General features: G+C 56.1%; 1 protein-coding gene across 1 annotated transcript; it reads left to right on the plus strand.

The window, feature by feature from the left end:
• Positions 1 to 206: 206 nt before the first annotated feature.
• On the plus strand, positions 207 to 25,629 carry ADAMTS15 (ADAM metallopeptidase with thrombospondin type 1 motif 15). Its single transcript, XM_002708592.5, has 8 exons — positions 207 to 1,542; positions 12,080 to 12,212; positions 12,671 to 12,838; positions 13,085 to 13,368; positions 18,418 to 18,595; positions 19,903 to 20,084; positions 20,202 to 20,377; positions 22,056 to 25,629. Exons 1-8 carry the CDS (start codon positions 586 to 588, stop codon positions 22,828 to 22,830), a joined length of 2,853 nt encoding a protein of 950 aa, XP_002708638.2. The 5' UTR covers positions 207 to 585; the 3' UTR covers positions 22,831 to 25,629.
• The last annotated feature ends 1,927 nt before the right edge of the window (positions 25,630 to 27,556 follow it).

The raw sequence follows: 27,556 nt of genomic DNA on the forward strand, positions 1-27,556 counted from the left end.
CTGGCTTCTCCCGCCAGCCCACGCCTCCAGCCTCAGCGAACGCCACTCCTCCCCGCCAAGTGTTTCTCGGCTCGGGAGGCGGGACCGAGCTCTCCGGTGGCCCCTGGAGGCTCCAGGCCGAGAGCTCTGGGAGGCTGGTGGGGGTGGGGGTGGGAGCAGGGGAGGGGCGCGGACTGGGCAGTCCAAAGAGGAGGGGGCCTTTAATAGGCTCTCCAAGCGCCCGGTTTGCTGCGCTGCGAGTGGCTGCGGTTTCGAGAGGACGCCCGGCACCTCCCGCTAGCTCTCGCGGCTGCAAATTTCCGTCCTTGCACTTGACAGCGATCGCACTTAACGCTCCCCGAGCCGAGCGCGCTTTAGCTTGCAAAGGCACAGGTAGGAGGCGCGGGCTGTCCGGTGCACGCTCGCTGCTCGGGGAGGAGTCGTCCTCCTTGGCTCTCCTTTCTGGGAGCTGCCGCCAGTCCCGGGGCGTTGTGAATCCCGGGGCGTTGTGGGTTCCGGCGTGCGGGCTGCACGGAGACCGTGCCCGCGGCCGGGGAGCCGAGGCGAGCTCCTTCCCAGACAGCGCGGCGAGCGCTGCCCGGCGCCATGCTGCTGCTGGGCATCTTGACCCTGGCTCTGGCGGGGCGAGCCACTGGCGGCTCCCAGCCAGAGCGGGAGGTGGTCGTCCCCATCCGACTGGACCCGGACATCAACGGCCGCCACTACTACCGTCGGGGGCCCGAGGACCCCGGGGACCGGGGACTTATTTTTCAGATCACCGCTTTTCAGGAGGACTTTTACCTACACCTGACGCCGGATGCTCAGTTCCTGGCACCCACCTTCACCACCGAGCACCTGGGCGCCCCGCTCCGGGAGCTCACCGCGAACTCTGCGGACTTGCGGCGCTGTTTGTACTCCGGGGACGTGAACGCCGAGCCAGACTCGTTCGCCGCCGTGAGCCTGTGCGGGGGGCTTCGCGGAGCCTTTGGCTACCGAGGCGCCGAGTATGTCATCAGCCCGCTGCCCAACGCCAGCGCGCCCGCGGCGCAGCGCAACAGCCAGGGCGCACACCTCCTCCAGCGCCGGGGCGCCCCGGGCGGGCCTCCCGGAGACCGCACCTCGCGCTGTGGGGTGGGCTCCGGCTGGAACCCCGCCATCCTGCGGGCCCTGGACCCGTACAAGCCGCGGAGGACGGGCTCGGGGGGGAGTCGCAGCGGGCGCAGGTCCGGGCGCGCCAAGCGCTTCGTGTCCATCCCACGGTACGTGGAGACGCTGGTGGTGGCGGACGAGTCCATGGTCAAGTTCCACGGCGCGGACTTGGAGCACTATCTGCTGACGCTGCTGGCCACGGCGGCGCGACTCTACCGTCACCCCAGCATCCTCAACCCCATCAACATCGTTGTGGTCAAGGTGCTGCTCCTTGGGGACCGGGACAGCGGGCCCAAGGTCACGGGCAACGCCGCCCTGACGCTGCGCAACTTCTGCGCCTGGCAGAAGAAGCTGAACAAAGTGAGTGACAAGCACCCCGAGTACTGGGACACCGCCATCCTCTTCACCAGGCAGGTGAGTTGACCTGTCAGCTCTTCGCACCCAGATAGCCCCATTGTCCTAACTGTCGCTGCTCGTGGCGTTCTGAATTCCCTTGGTGCCACTCATTTCCCTGCTGACTTTGGAGCGTCCAGGGAGAGCCCTCTCAGGCTCAGCGGGAGCTCCAGCTCACGTGCATTTGGGTGGCTGGACAAGAGCCGGCTACTTCCGAAGGTGTTGGCTTGGTCGGCCAATCAGCGCCTCCTGGATCTGGCGCCAAGGGGCAGGAGCCCAGGAAGTCGCCGCCCCGGAGCCGCAGTTCGCGATCCAGGCCGATAGGAGGCGCTGTGAGGATAGCGTTGGAGAGGGCCGACTGGTCCGCCCTGGCTGTATGGGGGCGGGCGGGGGAGGGGGGCGTCTGAGTCCTTCCAGACACTCCCTCTGAGTATTCCATTCTCTGGCTGGAGAACTGGAAGGCGACCCAAGGCCCGCGCCCGTTACATTTCTCCCTGGTAACCCGTCCGTTATCCTTTCTCTGTCTTGGGTTTGGAAAGGCTGGAACGGAGTGGAGGGGGTCCTTGGGTTTCTTTTTTCTTTTTCTTTCTTTCTTTTTCTTTTTGGTGGGTTGCAGGGAAAGGCCAGACTCGAGAATGGGGAGCATTCTTCCTTTCTTATTGCCTCTCTTCCTACACCCGTCTCTTCTGGGCCTTGTTCAGGGGCTCCCAGACCACTCAGCGCAAGGCAGTTGAGGTTCGGCACCTGTTCGCGGCAGCGAAGTTCCACCGGGAGTTTCAAGTGGAGTTTGGCTTGGAACTTTTCCAGTGTTCTGGTGTGTTTTTGTTAGCAGAGGGTGACCTGTTTGCCCAGATGGATGCTATGGAGCGCCAGGCCAGGTTGCTTGTGCTCCGGCCTCACTAAAGCGCCTCTGACCCCACCAAGCGGCAAGGCTGCGGCTTCTGTCCTTGCTGGGCTGGAAGTGGTGGGAGCTCCGTGGGGGAGCAGCGGGAGACTCCAGCTGCAGAGCTGGAAGAATACTGCCTATGGGGATTGGAGCAGTGGCTCCAGACCAGGGGATGCGTATCTGCCGCTTGCAGGTCTCTACCTGATATTCTATCTCAAGTGAGCTGAACACTCAGAACACTGAGGTTTGCAATGTGTTGGAGTGAGTAGGCGCTGTGAAGATTTAAGGACTCTTGAACTTTCTCAGATACAGGAGGTTGGGTGGAAAAGAACCATCCAAGCGAACCGCTTCCTCTCATGTTGGGGCCGGGACTCCATCCATGCCGCGCTCCTGTTTTGTCATTATCATGGAGCCACAGCTTTCTGGGGGTGGTTACCTCTGGGCTTGTGCTCCCCGCTGTTTCCAAATGGCCACTCTGAGACTGGATTGGCGCACGCCGGCTGGAGCTGGCGTCCTCCACCGTAACCCATTTGGCACGGCTAGTCCCTCCCCGGAGCCACACTGTCTTCTTTCCCAGCCGCCTTCTCCTCCCACCACCTGGTTTCTCTGGGGAGGTCTTTGGCCCAAGTCTTGTTTCCTTGCACTCATTCGTCCAACTGAGGTCTGTGGAGCTGCCTCGGCCCAGCCCCTACAAGCAGGGCCTGAGTCATTGGGGGAGCTGTAGAGGAGGTGGCGCCCACCTCTGCACATAGACCAGCCCGGCTATCAGATGGCCGGGGAGGGAGAAAAGCGAAGCAAAGGCCAAGAACAGGACATCGTAATGGGCAAAGCAGCTGTTGTCGCATCCGCTACCCAGGAGGCCCCTGTGGCGGCCACTCAGCTGAATCGAATGAAACCATCTCCACGGCCTGACGGTTAAGGAACCAGCCCTGTGAAGAGGGCTCCAGCTGGGAATAGGGGCTGTGGCATCGGAAGATTCCCACCTCTTGAAGAAGCAGCAATTAAACAGCAAGTCGGCTTCTGTTTCTCAGCAGGGGCGGGGGGCCGTGTTGTCCTTGCATAATGGGTCCAAGATGCATGACCGCTTGGGCCCGAAGCAGCCGTGTGCAAGATGTGACTTTCAGAAGCTGCTTCTCCCGAGGCGCAGCGAGGGCAAAGCACAGAGTGGGGAGGCCGTGTTGGCAGGTCGGCCGTGGAGGTATGTGTGTTACGCATTAGTGTAAACATCTCTCCCTCCGCCCCTTCACCAGCACTGACTTCAGAGCCTGCCGCCTTCTCAGAATCTGAGGACCTTTTGATTTCTGAACTCTTCCGGGGGAAGGTACAGCACTGGATGAGAACATAAGTGAGCAGCTGCTCTTTCTAAAGGCAGTTGTGGTCTCCAGGGACCTCGGCTGTCCAGAAAGCAGAGCGTGTTGCTCATACAGCAAGCGCTTTGACAATCTGATGACTTGGTCGGTGCGAAGATCCAGAACAAGTTCACGGTCTGATTTTGCAGGGTGCTCAGGCTCCAGGCTCATAGCGGCAGGGGGAGGTCGGCACAGAATTGGAACCAGGATCTGCAGGGAATTCGAGCCAGAGCCTTTGCCATTTATTTCTGCGACCAGGGACATTTCCATGGCTTCTTGTTGCACAGGGCAGCAGGAGCCAGGGATGCCATGCTGAGGCATGGCTGGCCCGCATTTGCTGAGACTGCTCTGCCTTCAGGTCCTATGCCTCTGCTGTTTGGGTAACTCTTCATGGTAGAGTGGCTTCCCCTTAAGTATTCATACATTCTCTCTCTCTCGCTCTCTCTCTCGCTCTCTCTCTCTCTCTTTTATTTATTTGAGAGGCAGAGTTACAGACTTCCAGAGGGAGAGACAGAGAGAGATCTTCCTTGTGCTGGTTCATTCCCCAGATGGCCGCAATGGCGGGATCTGGGTCGATCTGAACCCAGGAGCCAGAAGCTTCTTCTGGGTCTCCCACGTGAGATCAGGGGCCCACACTGGGGCCATCCTCCACTGCTTTTCCATCCCATTAGCAGGAGGCTGGTTCTGAATGCAACAGCCAAGACTCAAACTGGTGCCCATTCGGGATGCCGGCACTGCAGGCAGAGGCTTAACCTACTAGGCCACAGTGCTGGCCGCTGTACATTCTCTTAGTACTTACTGATAATCTGCTGTTTCTAGATACTATCTCTGGCTATGGAGCTACAAATATTAATAAGACGTGGTCCCTGGCCTCTAGGGATTCACTGTGTGCCAGAGAGCCCACAGGACAGCAGCCTGCTCCAGTGCTGCGAGCTCAGTGCCACACAGGCCATGGGGCCATCTCTGGGTAGCAGGAGCTGAGGGCCAGGGCAGGAGACGCCTCAGGGCTGGGGAGCCGGTGGCCATAGCAGTGGGGGAGGGGAAGCTTGCTTTCTGCCTTGCCCCGGGCACCTCCTTCTCTGTCCATTTTGCTGTTTGTGACATTTCCTGCTTTGGAGTGTGGTGGCTTTGTTTCTTAGGATTTTTGTAGTTTTGCATTTTTTTTTTTGCTTGCTTTGTTCCTTCATTTATTTTATGTTTTCTGTTGTGTTCCATATCATTCTGTATCATTTACCATTCCCTTCTCTTTCCTTCTTTTTTTTTTTTCTTTTTGGGGATTATCCAGACAGCCTTTTAAAAAAAATTATTTGGAAAGCAGAGTTACAGAGAGAGAGAGAGAGAGAGAGAGAGAGAGAGGTCTTCCATCTGCTACTTCACTCCCCAAATGGCCGTAATGGCCGGTGCTGGGCCAGGCCGAAGCCAGAAGTCAGGAGCTTCTTCTAGGTCTCCCATTTGGGTGGTAGGGGTCCAGGTACTTGAACCATCCTCCACTGCTTTCCCAGGTGCAGGCAGAAGTGGAGCTTCCGGGACTCGAACCGGCGCCCATATGGGATGCCATGTTGCAGGTGGCAGCCTTACCCTCTATGCCAATGGCACTGGCCCTCTAGGCAGGCTTTTCCTTACACCTCTCTCCTCTCCTTTCTCTGCCCTCCTATTGTCTGCATTCCCACTCTGACCTTCTCCTCGCACAATGCTGACCTTGGTGCTTGTCTTCTTGGGTGGACCTTCAGTAGTGCCCTGTTTTAGTGCACTGTGCAGGGTGGAACAGCATTCTGGAACCTCATGTCAGACCAGTTTTTTCTACAATAGAGCTCTTAGCACAGGCAGTCAAACTTTGTGTTCAGATAGAAAAAAATGTGCGTGATAAAATGATACTATGCATTTTAGGAGTGTCTCCCAATATGATAGAAAAAGAAGCATGATTTTTCAGGACCCGTTTTGAAGTTGGGCCTTGGAAGACATGGGGGGAGAAGGGCCATCTGTAGACACTGCAGTTAACAGTTTGTCTTTCACGGTGCTCTGGTGGCTAAATAGAAATGCGGCACTGCTGCTTCTGGAGGTAGGAGAGGGAGATGAGGAACCAGTGAGACATGACCATTCCCTTCTTGTAGGGTATTGTTGCATCTTTCTTTCTTTACTTATTTGAAAGAGTTACACACAGAGAGGAGAGAGAGAGAGAGAGAGAGAGAGAGAGAGAGAGAGGTCTTCTATCCACTGGTTCACTCCCCAATTGGCTGCAATGGCCAGAGCTGGGCCAATCCAAAGCCAGGAGCCAGGAGCTTCTTCTGGGTCTCCCACATGGGTGCAGGGGCCCAAGGACTTGGGCCATCTTCCACTGCTTTCCCAGGCCATAGCAGAGAGCGATATTGGAAGTGGAGCAGCTGGGACTCAAACCAGTGCCCATATGGGATACCAGCACTGCAGTCGGTGACTCTACCCGCTACACCACAGCACTGGTCTCTGCTCCTTTCTTTAAAAAATATATATTTTTATGTATGTGTGCATATGCACACGCTGAGAGAGATGGAGAGAGGGAAATCCCCTACCCATTTGGTTTACTCCCCAAATGCCCACAATGGCCTGGGCTGGTCCAGGCTAAAGCCAAGAGCCAGGAACTCAATCCAGGCCTCCAGGAGGCCTGGGAACCCAAATCCTAGCACCTTCACCTGCTGCTCCCAGGGCGTGCATCAGCAGAGTCCAGTGCTAGAGCCAGGATCTGAACCCAGCCAATACGGGCTGCAGACATTTCAACCTTCAGTTTAACCACTATGCCAAATGCCTGCCCCACCTCTTCTTACTTACACCAAAGCAATGAGCCCTGTCTTCATGGCAGAAGATGGGGGAGGAAGTCGGAGGGCATGCTTTTCTCCCCCCACTGACATAGTCTGGGGTCTTCTCCTTCCACGGGTCTTGCTCCTCCTCTTCCTCTGAACTTCTCTGTAGTTGTCACCCTCCTTCTTCCCGCCTTGACACCTTGCCTCAGCCACACAGGCAACACAAAGAACCCAGGCTTGGAGTGGGACAGAGCTGAGTTTGAATCCGAGCACTTCAACTTCCTAGCAATGGACATAGAGTGAACAAGCTGTGTGAACTTCACTTTCCTCACCTGTGGGATAAAGACACTGAAGGTAACGGTGATGACTTGACACCTAACTTCAGGGCTGTTGCAGGATTTCTTGTAGTACAGGCACCCCCCTGCCCCCCATGACAGCCCCTGTACAATCTCCACCTTAGCGTTCAGTTGTGATCTGTTTCTTATTGTATACCAGTTGTCTACAGATTCCCTTGCCAGAATTTAAATTTGGGATTGTGCTGATTTAAACCAGTCTGTTCCATGGCCCTTGCAGGGATACCTAGCACTGGTCTGATGCCATCTTCTAGTGTTTGCGTGGAAATCCGATGCCAGCCGTGGCCAGTCCTGCCCATCAGGGACTGCCAAGTACCTCTCTGTGTCTTTGTAGCCTTCTGTGGGCTCCCGGGTGTCACCCTTCAGTAGGTACTCGTGGAGGGAAGGCACGCCCAGGGCTGGGTAGCTCACCTCCCTGGGATCCTGAATCCAACTCTGAGGCTTCCAGGCTGCAGGGCTGGGAGAAGGCATCTTGGGCTCTTCTGGCATTTCATCTTGGCGCCTTGCCATCAGGTTTTGCCCTGGAGAAAGGAGAGGCCCCAGAGAGGAGCGTGTTTAATCCTCTCTGGAGTCAGCAGACAGGGTGCGCAGCAGGGACGGGGGTCAGTGTGTCAGCGCAGGTGTGAGGCAAGGAGCCAGGCGTTTGCTCAGCCAGCGAGAACGTTTGCTCTGCTCCGAGAACGTTCTCAGCACTTAGAGCGGTTGTTGCCCTCTCCCCACTCCGTGCGCACCAGCCCTCGCTGAGCCCCAGGGAGGGGCAGGACGGGGTGGGCAATCCTTCCCTCCGGAGATGCCTCAGCCCTTTCATTCTTGGGGTGGACTTGTTCCAGGAGCGGTAGGGAGTCCTGGGAAGAGCTCAGCCCCGGGGCTTCACCACGGGGGATTCATGCCTCACTCTGGGGGTCTCCTCTCTGGGGCTGTGTGACCCTGGTGGCCCAGGCTAGTTACCATTCCTGAGTCTCTTCTGTAAGGGCGGGGGACACATAAAAAATGGCATCTCCCCCACTGCGCTCATGTGAGAACAACTGAGCTGAAGCAGGTGGAGTTGTTGGAACAGTTTCTGACACTTTGTAGCCACACAGCAATTGTTTGTCATTGCCATTAAATTTCGTAAGCACATTCTCTTGAAGTGATGATTTCTTTTTTTTTTTTTAAAGACATCTATTTTATTTATTTGAAAGACAGAATTACAGAGAGAGAGAGAGAGAGAGAGAGAGAGAGAGAGAAACAGACATCTTCCATCTGCTGTGTCGCTGCCCAAATGGCTGCAATGGCCAGGGTTGGATTAAATTAAAGCCAGGAGCTTTATTCAGGTCTCCCACGTGGGTGGCAGGACTCAAGCCCTTGGACCATCTTCTGCTGCTTTCCCAGGTACATTAGCAGGAAGCTGGATTGGAAGTAGAGCAGCCGGGACTCAAACTGGCACCCATAAGGGATGCCGGTGCTGAGGTGGCAGCTTTACCTGCTAGGCCATAATGCCAGCTCCTGAATTGACAATTTCTAGAGAAGATGTAGTCCTCCTGCAAACTTTCTGTTTGTCTTCCTCCTCACTGAGGCAATTCTTGTCGTTTGCTTACCCCCCGTCTCTTGTTATAATGCCATGTTGTATTTCTGGAGGGATTTAATGCCAGGGAAACTAAGTCTGCTAATACAAGTAATGAACCTGCCAGGGAGTGCTTTCTCCTTTAGTTTCACCACACAGCCTTGGTCACGTTGCCTGCATTCTGAATTTCTAGACTTTTTTTTTAAGATTGATTTATTTATTTGAAAGTCAGAGTTACAAAGAGAGGGAAGGAGAGGCAGAGAGAAAGAAAGAAAAAGAGAGAGAGAGAGACATAGAGAGGCAGAGAGAGAGAGAGAGAGACATCTTCTATCCACTGGTTCACTCCCCAGATGGCCACAATGGCTGGAGCTGTGCTGATCTGAAGCCAGGAGCCAGGAGCTTCTTCCAGGTCTCCCACGCAGGTGCAGGGGCCCAAGGACCTGGGCCATCCTCCACTGCTTTCCCAGGCCACAGCAGGGATCTGGATTGGAAGTGGAGCAGCCAGGACTTGAACCGGCGCCCATATGGGATGCTAGGCGGCGGCTTTACCCGCTATGCCACAGCGCTGCCCCTGAGTTCCTAGACTTTATTTCTTCCAGCTAAGCAAGGTCCTCCTACCCTTGGGCATGACAAACAGAAGCAGGTTTTGCTGGAGAAGGACATACGGTGATGTATGGCTGAGATTCTGACGGGGAATCAAAGCTAAACAGGCAGTATTATCACTAGTGCAGGTGCTTTGCCCCGGTCATTTTGGTATTCTAACTGGTGTGGAGTGATTTCGACCAAAGAACTCGCTGAACTTCATTGTACCAAAAGATGTGGACTCGCGATCCCATGCTTCACCAAGGAGGAGCCACATGGCCTTGGGTGTGTAGTCTCGACTCACGGAGCCTCAGTTTCCCCGTCTGCAAATTGGCTCTGCAGTTCTGTGACTGTGTTCCTTGAATGCTGAGCTGGAACCCTGACCATGAGCCCTGCTCTTGTGCTGGGCACTGTAGCAGAAGCAGGAAGTCAGTTGTAGAACAGCACATGTATCTTCTGCAACATTAGAATGAATCCATGTGCTTGGGTTTTAGGGGCCTCTGTCTCTCCCCACAGCCAAAAAGCATTGAGCATCTCAGTATGTACATGCGTGGGAAACCCGTGGAGGTGGGCTGTGGTCACGGGGGGAGGCAGCTGCTGGGGAACCGGGTGGGGGCGTGGAGGGAGCCAAACTGGGAACTGTGGGTTGAGCTGTTGTGTTCTCTTTCATTTATTTATTTACCTGGTGGGTCCGTCCTGAAGTTATTTTTGTAAGAAGAGACACTTAGGAAAGAGTGGTCTGGGGGTGTTGGGTTCTTGGCCAAGGTGGTTCTTCGGGCCACCGCTGGCAAAGCAGTTACCACTACCGTGAGGAATGGCAAAATCCAGCAATGGAGAGGTGGGTCGGGAACCGGCAGATGGAGGGAACCGGAGCAGTCTCTGCTTTGTGGAGACGGTGCCTGGGCTGCAGAGGTTAAGGCAATGCGAGTGCCTCTTGAGCTCATTCCAGAAAGCGGGAGACGTTCAGTGCCACACACGAGGCTCGGTGGAGGCCCCTGCACAAGTGCTTGTGGGTGTTCAAAGCACCAAGGCCCTCACTTGCTTCCCTGACTGAGCAGGGGCCAGGCAGAGCTGCTGACCCCCACACAGCTGTGCTTTCCCAGAGGCCACTGCGCGAGCAATTTGCCGGCTGCTCCCTCGTCCTCTTGTCTGATCCAGGGAAGCTTGACGGAAAGAACAGGTTGCTCCTGGCCAAGGAGGCCCTGCAGCTGCAGGTCTTTGCTTCTCCTGGCCAGCGAGGCGGCTTTGGCTTTGAGGCTCTCCCAGCCGCAGAGGCGGGCCGCTGGGCAGCCGAGGTCCTAGGCTGCGTCTCACCCCGGGGTCTGGCTGACTCTGAGGAGCGGGCTGGGGGGCTAGCACTCTGCGTGCTCTCAGGGTGGTCTGCACAATGGCCATCAGTGAGTGCTGCCAGCTCCACCGTGGGGGTCGGAAGACAAGAAGCTCCGTAGGATTCTTCCTCTTCTGAATGAAGGTCACTCCAAGTGCAAGGTGCTCAGGGGCCAATGCAGTGCTTGTCTGGGCTCCCCTGTGGGTTGCAACCATTGGGCCAGGATTTCCAGGGTGGCCACGTTTGCCAGGATCCTGTGCATTGCTGTCTAGGGACACATGGGCCCTGGCCCACCCCCTCCTTCACTATGCACCCCCCTTCCTCATTTGGCCCCCTTTTCCCTTCCATTCACAAACAGGTTCTTATTCTCCCAACTGCTGGTTGGGTGACCTCTCCCTCTGATGTTGACAGTGGTTGTTTGCTAGGATTCAAAACTCCAGGGAAGGAGCACCGTGTGGGAGGGTAAGCCTTTGAAGGCAGAAGGGGGCTGGGCAGGGAAGGGATTTTGAGGTGCCCCCCAGAAGTGGAATAGCGTGCTGTGCACACACAGGCAGCTGACCCCGCCATGCGCCCTGGGTTCAGTCTGGTCACTGCCATGGTTCTCTGGCCAGAGTAACTGTTAACTCATTAGGAGGTGTGACTCTCACCTGACCGTGAGAAGCCAAGTTTGACTGCTCAGGTGGTTAACTTCTGAGTGCTTTGGATTAAATTTTGCTGATTTTATGCACTATGTCCACTCTCCCTCGCATGCCCCTGGCTCCACTAACTCTGCTGCTGCACACACACACACACACACACACACACACACACACACACACACTGTCCTCTCTCAGGGGGGCTGAGAACAACTCTCTGTGTGTGTGTTTATGTGAACCCCTGGGCTCCCTGGGGACAGTGACACAGCTCATTCTCCTGAGCATTAACTCAAAGGTTGCCGGGCAATTGATGCAGTGGGCAGAACCCTGAGTGAGCCAGGGTGGCAGAGGGAAGAGGGGCTTGTTGGTCGTACAGACCCTCGCTGCTTGTTTCTGATCCATGGCTTGAGCCTCTGTGGCCTTTGGTGGGTGATTATGACAGTCAGGATGCCAGAGGGGTGTTGTGAGGGTTCTATAGGGTCGTACATGCAGAGGGCGTGCCTGGTGTCAGCGTTCCATAGATCGTGGGTGTGACCGGCTACGGTCATGATTTTGACAAAGAGTTCTAATAATAAGGAGGTATCTGCTTGCTGAGATGGCCGTGATCGGCTAAACGGTGTGTGTCGTGGTTTCTTGCAAATTGTAGACTGCCTGTGATGAGCGGAAGACGATGCCAGCATCGCTGATTCAATGCAGGGCTTCTTGAGAGGAGCAGAACATGTTCGAGGGTCTATCCTTTGCTCAGAGCTGCCCTGGATGGGGGACATGGCTTGCCCCCATCCCCACCTGTTGCCAGGGCCCTGGACCAGAAAGAACCGCTCTCTGTAAAGCAGTGGCTCTTGTGGTTGGATTTGCACCTTCTAATTTCCTCCCGTGGGACCTCCCCTCTGTGGGGGGTGTGCCCAGACATTTCTTGGTGGCCCCCAGGAGGCTCCTCCCTTCCTTAGCCTCAGAACTTAGGAGAGGGGGCCTGGCTGGGTGGGGGGTGCTGAGCCAGTGGTGAGGGCTGGGTTGGGGCTGGGCTGTGATACCCTTTCTTCCCCTTCTGTCACTGTCACTGTCTCTGGGCTGGCTCTGCTTCTCCATCCTGCCCCGGCTCTCCCCTGCAGGACCTGTGTGGCGCCACCACCTGTGACACGCTGGGCATGGCCGACGTGGGCACCATGTGCGATTCTAAGAGAAGCTGCTCGGTCATCGAGGATGATGGGCTGCCGTCAGCCTTCACCACGGCCCACGAGCTGGGTAAGGGAGCAAGCTCGCCAAGGAGTGGTTCTGGGTTTGTAGGGGGTGCTCTGGGGGTGGCGGTGGAGAGACATTTGTTTGTCTTTCCTCCCTGATGTTTTGAAGCCTTGGGGGGTCCTCCCCTAGGCCACCCTTAGGGGGCTTGGTTTTCCTTTTTCCTGATTGCCTCTGCCCAGTTGGCCAGTGCTGTGTTCTGAGTCCCTCTGCAGAGTGGCTCATCACTTGGACACTGCCAGGGGAAGGTGTTAAAGACACGGAAGCACGCTGCTGCCCGGAGTCCCCTGTCTAATGCAGGGGGCGGAGGGAGGGGACGTTTGCAAAGCGATCACGACCAGCCTGCAGATGGTTGACACAGCTTCTAAGCTCTCCCGTGGCCCCTGATCCTCCCTCAACCCTCTGAGCCTTTTCTGCCAGGCCCCGGCCTTCTGACCCCTGAGTCCTCTTGGCTGACTCCACAGGCCACGTGTTCAACATGCCCCATGACAATGTGAAAGTGTGCGAGGAGGTGTTTGGGAAGCTCCGAGCCAACCACATGATGTCCCCGACCCTCATCCAGATCGACCGTGCCAACCCGTGGTCAGCCTGCAGCGCGGCCATCATCACTGACTTCTTGGACAGTGGGCACGGTGAGCCAGGGCGGCAGAGGGAAGAGGGGCCTGTTGGTGGGGCGTGGCTGCTGTCACGGGGCTGGAGCCCACTGCCTCTCGGGACTGTCCTCTCTCCCTGAGCTGTGATAACCCTAGGAGCTGTGCTCTCACTTGGGTCTGCTCCAGCTGTGCCTTGGTTCATTCTCTCCCTATTGCTTAGATTCTAGGCTAGCTGTGCCTTGCCTTCCTCAGCTCGTCTTAACGAACGCTCTCGGCTCTCTGCAGGCGACTGCCTCCTGGACCAGCCCAGCAACCCCATCTCCCTGCCAGAGGACCTGCCGGGTACTGGCTACACCCTGAGCCAGCAGTGCGAGCTGGCCTTTGGCGTGGGCTCTAAGCCCTGTCCTTACATGCAATACTGCACCAAGCTATGGTGCACCGGCAAAGCCAAGGGCCAGATGGTGTGCCAGACCCGCCACTTCCCCTGGGCCGATGGCACCAGCTGCGGCGAGGGCAAGTTCTGCCTCAAGGGTGCTTGCGTGGAGAGACACAACCTCAACAAGTACAGGGTGAGTGCTGGAGCCTGTATCCCAGGGAATGCCAGGAGGAGGTAGGGGGCCTGAGGTCTCCACTCCCTTGGTGTCCACCTGGAGGCTGTCCCATCCCAGACTGGCTGTGAGCCATGTCTGTATTGCATCACTGTCCCGTGCCTCCATTCTGCTGTCTGTGGCGCTGTCCCCTGTATGACTCTGAGCATAGAGAGAGAAGCTATGGTGGGCCAGAGACACATGGGAAAAAAGCCTGGTGCAAGAGATGAAGTCCCAGCCCCGTGTCCTTGGGACCCAGAGCTGAACACCTGATAGCAGAGGAGGCTACCTTGCTGGCTCCCACCCTCTCCCACTGTTGCTGTGTCTCTCTTCCCCACTGGGGAAGCCAAGACTGCACAGGGGAGCAAGGCTCAGCCCTGAAATAAAGCAAAGCCCTGGGCAAGCTTCCGTCGTCTGCTGCATTCTGAGCCCAGCTTCACTTCCTCCTGTGTGATTGTTTTTAACCTGAAACCTACTTGAATGGAAGTTTTTCTCCCTGATAAATAGGATTAGAAATGAAACCAGAACAAATTCACAACCCCAGAGACTCCCTAAGTGTGATGAAAACTTGTTCTCTGGCACTTGTTTTGGGGGTAGAAGAGGGATTTGGATTTCCAGGCAGAAGTACGAAGCCCACCCTCCTCTTTGACCTTGGAGATGGCTGCCCCTCTTCCCTCCCAACCCCAGCTGGGGAAAAGACTTGCTACAGGGGTTAGGAGCAGGGAGTCACTTTCCTAAAACAGAACTCACAAAACTTTGCACGTTCAGCACCCTGTGATGGGTGTGGCACAGAATTATTTGAAACCTTGTTCTGTGTTCTCAGAAGGAATATTTAACTAAATCTTCCACTGCATGCAGGGAACTGTGGTGGTGAGAAAAAAGCAATGACAGTGAACATGGGCCATGCCGGTGACAGCTCCCAGCCTAGTGGATTAGGTAGGGTTAGGGGAGCTGGAAATGAGGCTAGAATCCAAGACACAGGGAGGCGTGGCTCTGGGTCACAGCAGATGTGGTAAAGAGACAGCATGGCTGAGAGGTTAAGGATGCCGCCAGGGGGCTGGAGAGCCTTGAGTAGGAGGTGGGCAGTGACGAGCACCTGGTGGAAGGAGCAGGATCTCCATGTGTGGGCCATGTGAGCCGGACTGATGAGCGGAGCCTTGGGTGGATGAAGTCTCTGTTGGACCCAGCTTTGCGAAGGTCATATGGGGCTAGAATGTAGTGGTCATGGCCACGAGGCTGGTGGGCTCAGACTATTAGTTCCCTGGGACAGGCGAGTCGTGGCCACCAGGCTGGTGGGCTCAGACTATTAGTTCCCTGGGACAGGCGAGTCGTGGCCAGCTCCTTCTCTTGGGCTGAACCTGGACGACAGAGACCAGTCCAGGATATTGGATGTAGGCTATGTGGTCTGAGAAGCACAAACCCCCATGTACCCTCCTGGGAGTCTGTCTTTCACCAGCAAAACCCATTCCCCCTCAACCTCAACCCGACGGTCCAGTCACCTCCCTGTTTTAACTGAAACCTGGCCCTTCACAGAGATCTTGGCCCAAATCAGCCAGGGTCACGACACAAAGCTTATCTTGGAGATGTCTGTGGCCTCTCAACTCTCTCAGTGGAGAGTCCTGCTCTACCCACCATCCCCTCCTCTGCTTTGTCTTCCAAACTTATGACCTGGAATGCAGGGGGGTGCACAGTGCGGCCCAGAGTCACCTCCTTTGGTTCCTTGGTCCACTCACTCCCTCAGCTGCCAAAACCCTTAGTTCACACTCTCACCTCCCCCGCCCATCACCAACTCTCTTCTTCATTTCCCCATTTGCTGATTTCTTCCTATTTCACTAAGAAAAAGATGAAGGAATGCAGCAATGAGAAGAGAGCTTCTACTATCTCCCACCACCACATCCACTTCCCCGCTGGCTTCTGAGACCACATACCCCGTCCTCCCCCTTGTCCAGTGGCTGGACTGTCCGAGCTCTGGCCAAGGCTGTGTGTGGAGCATTGCACTAGGATTCTCTCTCTCCCCTGTTGGTCACCCAGTGCCCCTCTCTCTCCTGCAGTATCTATTTCCCCTTCTCTTGAGCTGAATGGTTCCTACCAGGCTAGCTCTAATATCTCCAGTCTGAAAGAAAACTCCTTGTCCCCCTGTTTCCCCTCCATGCACCTTGGACTGTTTCTCTGACTCCTGTCACAGGAAGTTCCTCGAGGGAATTGTATACCTGTGCTTGCTCCACTCCCTGACTTCCGTTGTTCCCTGGGGCCCATTCCAATCAGGCTTTTCATGCCAACCATTCCTCCAAAACGAGTCCACCAATTGGTGTCATCCCAGGCCACTGGCAGACTGGCAGTGGTGATGCAGCCTGGCCCGGGAACCCAGGCGTCTCTATTGTCCTTCCATCAGTTCCTCCCCCTGGCTGCCCGCCCACAGCCACCTGGAGCAGCTTTCTCCTTTCATTTTCTAAATACCTTGCTGGAGTTTTCCAAGCCTCAGTCCTTACTTCTTCACTGTCCACACTCAGCCTCTCAGCTGATTCTTCTAGATCATGGCTTTCAATACCATTTACGGCTTGAACACGCCGGGATTTCTGACCTTGCTCCTGAACCATAGACTCATGGGTCTAATGAATCCCGATGTCTCTAATTGGACGCGCTTCCCACCTGTAAAACCGAGCTCCCGATCACAGCCCCTGAAGCTGCTTTGGCCACTGTGTCTCCCAGAGCTCATGACAAAGCCCTTTTTCTCCTTACATGTTTCATATCCCAAGTCTTAGCAATTCCTACTGCTACTATCTGCAGCACAGATCTGGAATGTCACCATTTCTGACTACTTCACCTGGATCCACGCCTGGGCTTGGGCTGCCCTGGGCTACTGCAGTCATTCCCCAACCTGTCTCCCTGCTTCTGATCTGGCTTCATAAGGCTTATTCCCGATGCAGCAGCCAGAGGAATCCTTTTAAAAACCCAAGTCAGATTATGCCACATCCCCCCTCCTCCACCGCCCCGGGAACCCTTCCAGAACTTTACCCTGGCTCAGGATCAGCTGACCCCGTCCCTGCCCTCATCTGCAGTGTCTCTCATCTCACTCACTGCACTCCAGTGGCGCTGAAGCACTCCAAGCACAACCCCCTCAGTGTCTTTGCACCTGCTCCCTCTGCATGGGACGCTTGCTCCCTACCCTCTGCTCTGCTCAGCTCACCCCCATGTTTCCCTCAGGCCTCTGCATGTGTGAGAGGCCTCTCTGATTCCCTATAATACGAGGGTACTTCAAATTGTTCGTGAAAAAAAAAGTAAATTTATTTTGGTGTGAAAAATTTTGAAATCCGTACATTTTCAAATATTCATAGAAAATACCAATTATGGAGAAACTATGTATGGATTCCTAATTTTTTTTTTTGCACCAATATTACAAGTGGTGGCTTAACCCACTGACCCACAATGCCGGCCCTGGTTGCACCAATATTAAACCAATCTTTTCATTCCTTTTCCCATGAACTTTTGGAATTCCCCTTGTATGGAGCAGGCCACCTCACCAAGGTGGTCCCCAGCTCCCTCACCCCCACCTGCTTTAAACCCCACCGGACACGACACTCTGTATGTCTGTCCCCGCCACCACCAGAGTGTCACTGCTTCAAGGCCAGGGACTTGCTGCACGTGGTGCCAGCCGTGTGGGAGGGACTCCACAAATACTTGATGAATGAATCAGTGGGTGACGCAGGGCAGGGGTGCATGAACATTGCTTTTGTGTGCATGTGGGGGAAGAAATGATTCCCGGTGAGAAGCAAACAGCCTTGTCTCTAAGGCCACGGGCAAGAGCACCGGAGAGGAGGAGACCCGGCCAGCGCTGCTGACCTGTGCGAGAGCAGTTTCCATGGTGTGATGGGGACATAGTGCAAGGCACCGAGGAGTGAGGTTGTGGAAAGAGGTCGTGAGGATGAATCTTGGAAGAGAGAGGATGGAGGGGGCGGGCGCTCGTTGGGGGAGAAAGTAGGGTTAATGGAGAGATTTTTTTTCAGACTGGAACAGACATGTTGATACAATAAAACAAGACGTATCTGGCAGGGGGACAGATAGAATAAGTGTTGTGAATGTATACATAAGTTACTGTATTTATATTCCGTGTGCCCAGTTCCCTATTAGCTCCATGTTGTTTCATCTCTGTGGACAGCGTGATAATCTTGGGCTGCACACGGTGCTGCTTCCTCCATGAACCCACTGAGAGATATTCAGGGGGTAAAAGCCTGTTCTATTACCCTAGGAAGAGCACACTGATGTCTATAAATTTTCTATCCTCTCTCCACCTTCACCAACAAATACCTGTTGCGCCATTCACCCTCAAGCCACATAGACTTTTAGGATTGCCTAATAAGTCCCTTATCTGTGTCTGCTTAACGCAAACATCAGAATTGCTTATAGTGAGACTTTCGACAGTGTGGCTGCTAATCCAAGTTGCGATCAGTTTGTTTTGCTGAGAGGTCTGAGTTATAGAACATCTACGAGCGAGAATGTCCAAATATGTATGTGTGGTGACACTGTTTCCTGGCAAGGCTGGGACGTGCCTTCAGTGCAGCGACTCCTCTGAGGGCACTGATGACAGATACAGGGAGAGCTGGGACTTCTGTGGCAGGGACAGGCGTGGTCCTTGCAAAATCTTCGTGCTTGTCATATCTTTCCGGTCATCCATCCCACCCCAGCCCTGGGTGTTATTGGCCCCACCTTTGGAAATGAAGCATCTATGGAGGTCTCACTACTGGCCCAAGCCAGGGGCCATTGTCACACTTGTCTGCCTCTCCCCATGACCTCTCTCTTCCTAGCAGCCTCCCTTATAACTGGGAAGAGATGACACTGCTCATGAATCGGTTGTAGTATAGGGAGGGCCCTGGGCGCACTGATCTTTTGATTACCATTTTTTTTTTATGATACCAGGTGGATTTCATCCCAGTGGGGTGGGGTGACAACTTGGAGGCGGTAGAAGTAACTTTTCGAAGGGGTTGGGTGGAATGTCTGGGCTCTCTCAGGAGTCTAACCTGCTCTTCCTCACAGGTGGACGGCTCCTGGGCCAAATGGGAGCCTTACGGGCCCTGCTCGCGCACCTGTGGCGGGGGTGTGCACCTGGCCCGCAGGCAGTGCAGCAACCCTGCCCCTGCCAATGGGGGCAAGTACTGCGAGGGAGTGAGGGTGAAATACCGATCTTGCAACCTGGAGCCCTGCCCCAGCTCAGGTGAGACAGGGAGGGCGGCAGTGGCCTGGGCCCCCCGGGAGAGGTGGCCTCCTTGTCCTTCCTTCCCTCTCCCCCACCCCCAATCCCGCCATCCACTCCAGCTCACTCATGGCCGTGGAGGGACTATAATCCAGATCCTACCACCCCCAGGTCAAAGCCTGGAGGTGAAGGGCTTGGTGCCCCTGGGTCCTTCCTCTGTGCACGCACATCTGACCAGGCGTTTCCTCTGGAGTCTTAGACAGGAAGGCGGAATGGCTCGAGGGAGTGAGAACCAGACATCCTCTTGTTTGAGTACTGACAAGTTCGTCTTCAAGAGCAGGAATCCAGGGGCTATGAACTTGGTGGAAAAACACTTAGATCTCTCTTTTTACTAATATGTATATATTATATATATATATTTTAAGATTTATTTATTTATTTATTTGAAAGTCAGAGTTACACTGAGAAGGAGAGGCAGAGAGAGAGAGAGAGAGAGAGAGAGAGGTCTTCCACCACTGGTTCACTCCCCAACTGGCTGCAATGGCTGGAGCTGCACCAATCCGAAGCCAGGAGCCAGGAGCTTCTTCTGGGTCTCCCACATGGGTGCAGGGGCCCAAGGACCTAGGCCATCCTCCATTGCTTTCCTAGGCCACAGCAGAGAGTTGGATGGGAAGTGGAGCAGCCAGGTCTTGAACCGGCGCCCATATAGGATGCTGGCACTGTAGGCGGCGGCTTTACCCACTAGCCACAGAGCCGTCCCCAGGAGTAAAACACAGTGTTTCTTTCAGTTAGGCAGTGAACTACAACTGTGGGAGAGGCACCTGTGACTGTGTCACCCGTGGAGATCATGGAGATTTTCATGGGACGTTTCAGTCGTTGAAGAATTCTCAAAATCACCCACTGTTAGGCTCATAGTTGATTCTCGTGGAACAACAGATATGTTTCAAAATGTACCGATGGTTGTATACCATTGCGATTGCGTTCATATAAACATAATTTCTTTTATGCATTGAATGCCATTATTCTGAAATAGTGTCAAGAGACTACAAAAGACATTTATGGTACTAGCTGTGGAGGGAGTTCGAGGCGAGGTCCCTGGACCTAGAGAAGGGCACCTTGCTAGGGATGCATTCTCCTCTGAGCCCCGGGGGCCTTGGTCCTTTGTGATGGGGAAGCTTAGCTTTGTGTTGGGCATCATACACCTGTGGGTGGGTGAGGGGAGGGGCTATTCAGAGCCCTGGGAGGCTGGGCACCCCCTGAAAGATGCTGTCCTTTGCACCCCCATGGCTCCTCTTCCCGCTTCCTATACGTGCTTTCTTTCTCTGCAGCCTCAGGCAAGAGCTTCCGGGAGGAGCAATGCGAGGCTTTCAATGGTTACAACCACAGTACCAACCGGGTCACCCTGGCGGTGGCCTGGGTGCCCAAGTACTCAGGCGTGTCTCCCCGGGATAAGTGCAAACTCATCTGCCGAGCTAACGGCACCGGCTACTTCTACGTGCTGGCCCCCAAGGTGAGTGAGCCGGGCAGGAGACCAGAGCATGGAGCAGGTCTTTGGGGGGTGGGGCGGGGGAAACATGGGCTGAGCTGTCCCCTTCTTCCTTTTCTCCCCCGTCCCCGGCTGTGACAGGTGGTGGACGGGACGCTGTGCACGCCTGACTCCACGTCGGTCTGCGTCCAAGGCAAATGCATCAAGGCTGGCTGCGACGGGAAGCTGGGCTCCAAGAAGAAGTTTGACAAGTGCGGGGTGTGTGGGGGTGACAATAAGAGCTGCAAGAGGGTGACAGGACTCTTCACCAAGCCCATGTGAGTTCTGGGCCCTGGAGGGAGAAGCCAGGGAGCAAGGGGGTGTGGGAAGCTTGGGTTAGATTGGGGCAAAAGCCAGATCCCAGCCAGACCCTTGCCATGGAGACAGCCCGTAGCCTTCTAGGGTTGACAATCATCCACTCATTCATTCATTCATTCAGCAGATAAAGACGAATGCTAAGGAGGCCCTGCTCAGCAGGAGCTGGCGTTCAGGGAGCTGGCAGAGTTGTCGGGTTCTGTCCAGCTCTCCAGGCTAGGACTGATCCGCATTCAAATCCAAGTTGCCCATTTTCCGGATGACTTTGGGCAAATGACTCCATTGCCAGGCTTCTAGACCTTGTCCGGGCCAGCAGGCATAAAGCTAATGAATTCCACCTGGGCTCTTGGGCGAAGCAGGGGGCTTCATCCAACTAAGCTGGGTAGCATAGTCCCTGACGCACAGGCAGCTCTCTGTGGCCGCTCATGTTGATAAAGAGGAGCTGCCACGCTGTCCCTGGGCCTGAGGTCTGGCCTGGAGTTGGGCTGGGCGGCCGCGACTGAGGCAGCCTTGCTTCCTGGGAAATGCCCGCCAGGAGAAGCCGAGGAAACATCTCTGGGTGACTCTCATCAAGGGCGGAGGCCGGGGCTCCCCGGTGTGGCTTGCTGAGAGCAGCAGGCTCGCTTTCAAAAGTCCTGGTCCATGTTCTGGAGGAGACGGGGCCGGGCAGAGCATCTGAGGTCCCAGTTCGGGGTGAGGAGCACACGGGCCCCCAGGTGCTGTTGATGGGAAGGCCCAGGTGGCTGTGCTGGAGCCTCATGTGTGTGCCCCTGGAAGCGTCACACGTTCTGCTGTGACCCCAGGTGGGGGACATGCAGGGAGGCGGCCCCGCCCCTTCTCTAGGAGCTGGGGGGCCCTGCCAGCTGTCAGGGCCTTGTCCTAGGCTGGCCTTGCTGTGGGTGACCACACCCCAGGCTTGCTCCACTGGTTCTATGGTAAATGCTCCTTTCACACACTGTTGGAGCTGGAGGGGATTCATCTGGCTTAACCCCCACATACAGGAACTCAGAGAAGCTGTGTGTGAAGCCTCCAGGCAGCTGGTGTTGGAGCCAGAGCTGACTCTCCGTCCCTGACTGCAAGGGCAGTGCCCTGTCATTGCGCAGAGCTCCCAGCCTAGTTGGGGCCCACACACTTACTTCCTTCCCTTCTCCTCCTCCTCCTCCTCTTCCTGGCTGGTATCTGTTGAATGCTGCCTTTGCCAGGCCCCATGCTACATGATCCTTCTTACCATGAGGGATGTGTGCCTGTGTGCTCCATTTTACAGACGAGGAAAACTGAGGCCTAGAGAAACTCAACGTGACTTGTCCAGGACCAACAGTTCAGCCATGGGCAGGGATGTATCTGCCTCCAGGACTTGTGCTTTCCCTCCCATGCTAGAATTCCCCCAAAGATAAAAATTTCCTGAAGCCCAGAGGTCATGGATGGGGCTGTGCATCCTATTCTGTTTAGGGTTCTCTGACCACGGTCTTGGGTGGGCGCTTGCAGCCAGTGTGTCTCTGTCGGGTCCAGGGTCCTGAGGCAGCCCGGTTGGTCTCTGAGCTTGGCTGCCATCCTCCAGACCCACTGTGGGGTTTGCAAAAGGTCGGTGAGGTCCTTCTGTGCAGGCATCTGTCTAACGCCCGATGCCCTTCCCACCCCCAGGCACGGCTACAATTTCGTGGTGGCCATCCCCGCAGGCGCCTCGAACATCGACATCCGGCAGCGTGGCTACAAGGGGCTGATTGGGGACGACAACTACCTGGCCCTGAAGAACAGCCAAGGCAAGTACCTGCTCAACGGCCACTTTGTGGTGTCGGCCGTGGAGCGGGACCTGGTGGTGAAGGGCAGCCTGCTGCGGTACAGTGGCACGGGCACGGCGGTGGAGAGCCTGCAGGCTTCCCGGCCCATCCTGGAGCCCCTGACCGTGGAGGTCCTCTCTGTGGGGAAGATGACGCCGCCCCGGGTCCGCTACTCCTTCTATCTGCCCAAAGAGCCGCGAGAGGACAAGTCCCCCCACCCCAAGGACCCCCGGGGTCCCTCCGTGCTGCACAACAGTGTCCTCAGCCTCTCCAACCAGGTGGAGCACCCGGACAACAGGCCCCCAGCACGCTGGGTGGCGGGCAGCTGGGGGCAGTGCTCCGTGAGCTGTGGCAGTGGCCTGCAGAAGCGGGCGGTGGACTGCCGGGGTCCCCTGGGGCTGCGCGGAGCCTCTGCCTGCGATGCCACCCATCGGCCAGCGGAGACGCGAGCCTGCGGAGAGCCCTGCCCGACCTGGGAGCTGGGTGCCTGGTCGCCCTGCTCCAAGAGCTGTGGCCGCGGCTTTAAGAGGCGTCCGCTCAAGTGTTTGAGCCACGGAGGTCGGCTGCTGGCCCGGGACCAGTGCAACCTGCGTCGCAAGCCCCAGGAACTGGACTTTTGCATCTTGAGGCCGTGCTGAGTGGGATTACTCCTGTGTCCCCCTCACTCTCCACCCCGCTGGTGTGCTGGGGTCAGGCCACTTGGAGCAGTGGGCAGAGGGCAGTGCGCCACAATGTCACCCGCATCCAGGAACAAGGACCAGGGGCTGGGGTGAGAGGTCCCTTCCTCCTCCCTGCACTGGGCAGGGGGATGCTAACTTACGCAAGTCTACCTCACACCCCGCTGTTCTGGGGCCCAGGTGCAGGCAAAGGCTGCGAGGTGCAGGGGCTGGGCAGAGGTGCCCCGGGCCGTTTCTGGATGGGCACCTCCCAGGCAGAACTTCGGGGACTTGGGTCCCCCTTCAGGGAGGCCCCAGGCTGCTGGCAGAGCCGTGACCCGGCAACCTGGCCCCCTCAGGTGACCCAGGGGCTCTGAGCCGTCTCTGAACAAGGCAGGGTTTCCATGGTGCTCTCAGCTCACACTCCTTTCCTGATTGACTGAGCAGCCAGGTGGGCAGAGACTGGGGGCACAGTGAAGCGAGGTGGAGTTGGGAGCCAGGCCACTCCATCTGGGAAGAGGCGAGTGCATGCCGGTGGTCCCGGCTGTCTCAGCTTCTGCTCTTGTCCCTTGTTGTGGAACCAGCCTCGCCTCCCTGGGCCTCCCAGGGTGGGAGACTAGCAAGAGTGCTTCTCCTTAGGGGCCCCCGAGGCATGGCAAGAAGAGGGAGAAAGGCCGCAGGGAGTCGGACACTCTAGAAAGATGCCGATGCATCTGAGGGGCGATGGCTTCTGTGGCGGAGACAGGGACTTGGAGGAGGGCTCTATCTAGATGACTCTGTTGCTTTGAGGGCCGGGTGGGTGTCTGCTGAGCTCTGAGCTCCGAGCTCCGGCGGGTGTTGCCCTGGAAGGGAGGAGGAGGAGGAAGGGGAGGAGGAGGCGGCGGCCCTGGTCCCAGTGGCTTCTTCCTCCCGAGAGGCAGTTGTCAATATGCTGCAGGCTCTGCATCTTCTCCAAGGACCTCAGGCATGGCCACATCCTTTGTCCACGGAGAGGCGGGTGCCTGGGTATTACCCTTTATCCCGGCAGTAGCTGCTGTGTGCGATGGACAGGTTATCCTGCACCCCCTGGCCTTGCTTCTCCAGCTGGGAAACGGGCTTCACTGTTTGCTACCTCAGACTGTGCTCTCTGGGAACCCACCCCGTCCCTTCCCCGGGACGGTGGTCACCTGGTGCTCCCACCTCACCCCACTGTCGCCTTCCTAGCCTGAGCTGCTCAGCTGTGGAGAGGAGCGTGATGTGTAGCTTCCTGTCCCCCGCAGCCCGGCCAGCTGTTGGGGCTCCAAATATGAAGATGGGGGTCTCTTTGTGCAGGTTCCTTGGGAGCAGGGCTCAAGAGTCACCAAGCATCCATGACCCAGGAGCCCTTGGCAACCACCAGGAGGACTAAAGACCAGGCTAAAGACCTGTCCGTGTTATACACACTCATCAGGGGAGTAGATGCCTGGGAGAGTCCTACAGCCCCAAGTGGGAAGATATTTTGGGGTTGGAGAGTCTTTGGCCAAGCAGGGTATTTGTTGAAAGTGCAGCCTCCCCAGTGTGTACACGGGCTGTTCTGCTTCTGCCTCCAGGACCTCGGCGGAGAGCTTCCTTGAGATAGAATCAAAGCATGTGAATTTCCTGGGGAGAGGGGTTCAGTTCTTTTACATCCTATTAGGTTTCCCCTAATGGTCAAAATCCACAAAGCAGCCAGCCAGCCATCCAGTAAAGCATCTGGCCTGATGTTCCAGCCTCGGCATGGTCCTGAGCTGGAGCCATTGGACAGGACGCCCTCAGCAGGTGTAGAGGGTGTTCAGCTCTCTGGAACAGAACTGCAGTCACCCAGGATTGGTGGGGGGAGGGGGGGAAGAGAGAGACAGAGAGAGAGGAACATTCCCCCTGCTTGTTCCAGTGAGCCTTGTAGGGCTGCTGGGGCAAACGGACCCCGAGGCTCCAGGCAGGCAGGGAGCCTGGTACCCTCCCCTGTGCTTGGTGGGGAGAGGGATTGCCGGGGCTGTGCAGAATGGGCAGGGTGCGGGAGCGGGTGGGGAGGGAGGGGCCGTGAGTGGGTGACTGCTCCCCAGGCAGAGTGCATTTGCCATCAGCCACCTTACAGATCATTTCAAGGAGCGGCAGATACAAGCCAGGTCACAGTGCTGTTTTTTGTCGTGTTTTTTTTTTTTTTTTTTTTTTTTTTTTCTCTTTTCTTTTTCCTTTGTGAAAGAAATATGACCAAGACAACTTGGGATGTTTGTCTTGTCTTTGAACCTTTTGGTAATCCAACCGTGCTCTCCAGGGCTGAGGAGAGACCTGACTAAAGCACAGGTTTTTCTTTTTTTTTTTTTTTTTGGGGGGGGGGATGGAATAACAAGTGGCAGTAGAATCTCAAGTCCCTGGAAAAAAAGAGGGACATCTGGGGGCCTCCGGCAACTTCTTCATTGGCGTGGAAATCAACATGGCTTCGGGCTTAGGCTTTGTGAGCCTCCCTTGCTCATCTCCTGCACTGCTTGGAGGCGTCCGACCCCAACCCTGGCGTCCAGACCTTGTCATGCTGCAGTCGGGGGACTGGATGGAGCGGAGGACAGCTCGTAGGACCTGCGTGCTCCTCGCCAGGGAGTTAGGTTGCAAAGCAGCCGCTACGCACCAGCCCGGAGAGAGGCCCCCTGTTTTGCATGGTTCTTTTGCATTCTGTGTACTGCAGGATGCTGGGAGGACCTGGGTACTGGTTGGGCTGTGTATACTGTGTATACAGGGGAGCTGGTGGTGACAACGGCCAGCTCCCAATAAAGTCATAAGTCTTTAAAATCTGCGTCCTGCCTCTGTGACTGCATCTCCTCCATGCCCACACTCCCCACATTTAGGGCACACATGCCTGGGGCCACCACGGGGCAAGGAGCTGTGGGGCAGCACAGCCCCAGTCCTGAGCGGCTCCCAGGTTAGCTGAGGAGGCAGAGGTCATCCACCAAGCCCAGGACAGAGTACAAGACTGAGCTGAGTGCACAGGAGAAATGAGGCAAAACTGAGCGTGGCTACCCGTGGGCAGGTGGTAGAGAGATCCGGGTTGTCCTGCAGGGGCTGGGAAACTCAGCGGAGACTAAAGGCGTGGGAGCAGCCCGGTTAGAGGGGACAGGAGCCTTCTAGCAGGTAGGGGCACCCTGTCCCCGGGGGGTGGGGTGAGGACTTCAAGACCACACCTCAGGGGGACAGGGACAAAGAGAGCCCACTGGGACCCAGGCACCTCTCTTGGGGGGTGCAGTGTGTGTGGGGGGGCGGGATCCTAGGTTTTCTAGGGAAAGTTTCATTCTATCTGGACAGTGTTTCCTTCTTGCTAGTTCTGTTTTGCTTTGAACATTCTAGCAACTATACAGGCAGGGGAGGGGGGACACATTCTAAAAGAACATTTGGAAACACCTGTGGGCCCCAGATCCGAGACTCTCCCTCGGACTCGCCTTTCTCGTCTGCAGCAGGAGAAAGGCGGAAGAGATACATATTTCCTTTGGGCACAGTCCGGGCTTCTGGGAACAGCTATGGGTTAGGCTTTGGTAGCTGGCTCTGGTTTCAGCTGGAGGTTCTGAGGTTCTGACACGGATGCATCTCCTTTGGACTTCCTGGCAGAGGAGTAACTTCCTCAGGACGTGGGGGCACTGTGCCTTGAAGCACATGGGACAAAGCAGCACTTGGAAAGTCCTGGAAGAAGGAGGGCCCAGAGAAGAGCCCGTGTGATGCTCTGAGCTGGCTGGTGTCCTGGCAGGCACCTGCAGGGGTCCAGGTTGATGGCTAAGCAGGAAGTCAACCAGTGTAAGATCTCTGTAAAATTGCCCCAAACACACTCACATTCCTGGGCTTGTTATTTTCGTCATCCTTTCTCGTCTCCAATGTAGCACCTGCCAGGAAATTTTTTTCTTTTTAAGATTTATTTATTTCTTTGAAAGAGTTGCACACAGAGAGAAGGAGAGGCAGAGAAAGAGAGACAGAGAGAGAGAGAGAGAGAGAGAGAGAGAGAGAGAGAGGTCTTCCTTCCATTGGTTCACTCCCCAGTTGGCCACAACGGCCAGAGCTGTGCCGATCTGAAGCCAGGAGCCAGGCGCTTCTTCTGGTCTCCCATGAGGGTGCATGTGCGCAAGGACTTGGGCCATCTTCCACTGCTTTCCCAGGCCATAGCAGAGAGCTGGATTGGAAATGGAGCAGCTGGGACTCGAACCGGCGCCCATATGGGATACTGGCAGTACAGGCGGCAGCTTTACCTGCTATGCCACAGTGCTGCCCCTCCCCCCTCCCTTTTAAGGAGAAGTTTCTGTGGGCTGGGTTGAGGGTCTGCAGGTGAGGGGCTGGGGGTAACAGTCACACCCAAGGCCTCTGGAAGCCCACAATTCTGATTGTGCATAAGCTTCCTGGAGAATGAACAAGCCATTTCCCGGCCGCTCCTCGGGAAGGGAAGGCATTCTTGCCCCAGTAGAGAAAAAGGCCTCCATAAAAAAAAAAAAAAAAAAAAAAAAGATCTTGACCGGCGGGTTGGCGGGTCGTGCTCGGCCTGCTCCCCGGCAGGCAGAGCTGGCACTGCCAAGGGCCGTGTGTGTGACCCGAAAGTCTTTCCGTTGCTCCCTGGCTCGTGCCCAGCGCTCGCTGGGTGAGTCAGCTCAGAAGCCTGCGGCCCCAGCAACAAATCCCAGCAGAGCAGAGCGTCTCCCTCCAACGTCTGCCGTGCCACCCGCCAGCCCGCGGCAGCTGTGAG

Source organism: Oryctolagus cuniculus, chromosome 1 (assembly GCF_964237555.1).
Source record: "Oryctolagus cuniculus chromosome 1, mOryCun1.1, whole genome shotgun sequence".
Taxonomy (NCBI): Eukaryota; Metazoa; Chordata; class Mammalia; order Lagomorpha; family Leporidae; genus Oryctolagus; species Oryctolagus cuniculus.

Excerpts from the sequence above, each read along its gene's own strand:
- ADAMTS15 (XM_002708592.5), top strand. The coding sequence starts at position 586 with ATGCTGCTGCTGGGCATCTTGACCCTGGCTCTGGCGGGGCGAGCCACT. Across the intron at positions 18,596-19,902 it reads GGAGCCCTGCCCCAGCTCAG|CCTCAGGCAAGAGCTTCCGG; the intron begins GTGAGACAGGGA and ends CTTTCTCTGCAG. Across the intron at positions 20,378-22,055 it reads GGACTCTTCACCAAGCCCAT|GCACGGCTACAATTTCGTGG; the intron begins GTGAGTTCTGGG and ends TCCCACCCCCAG.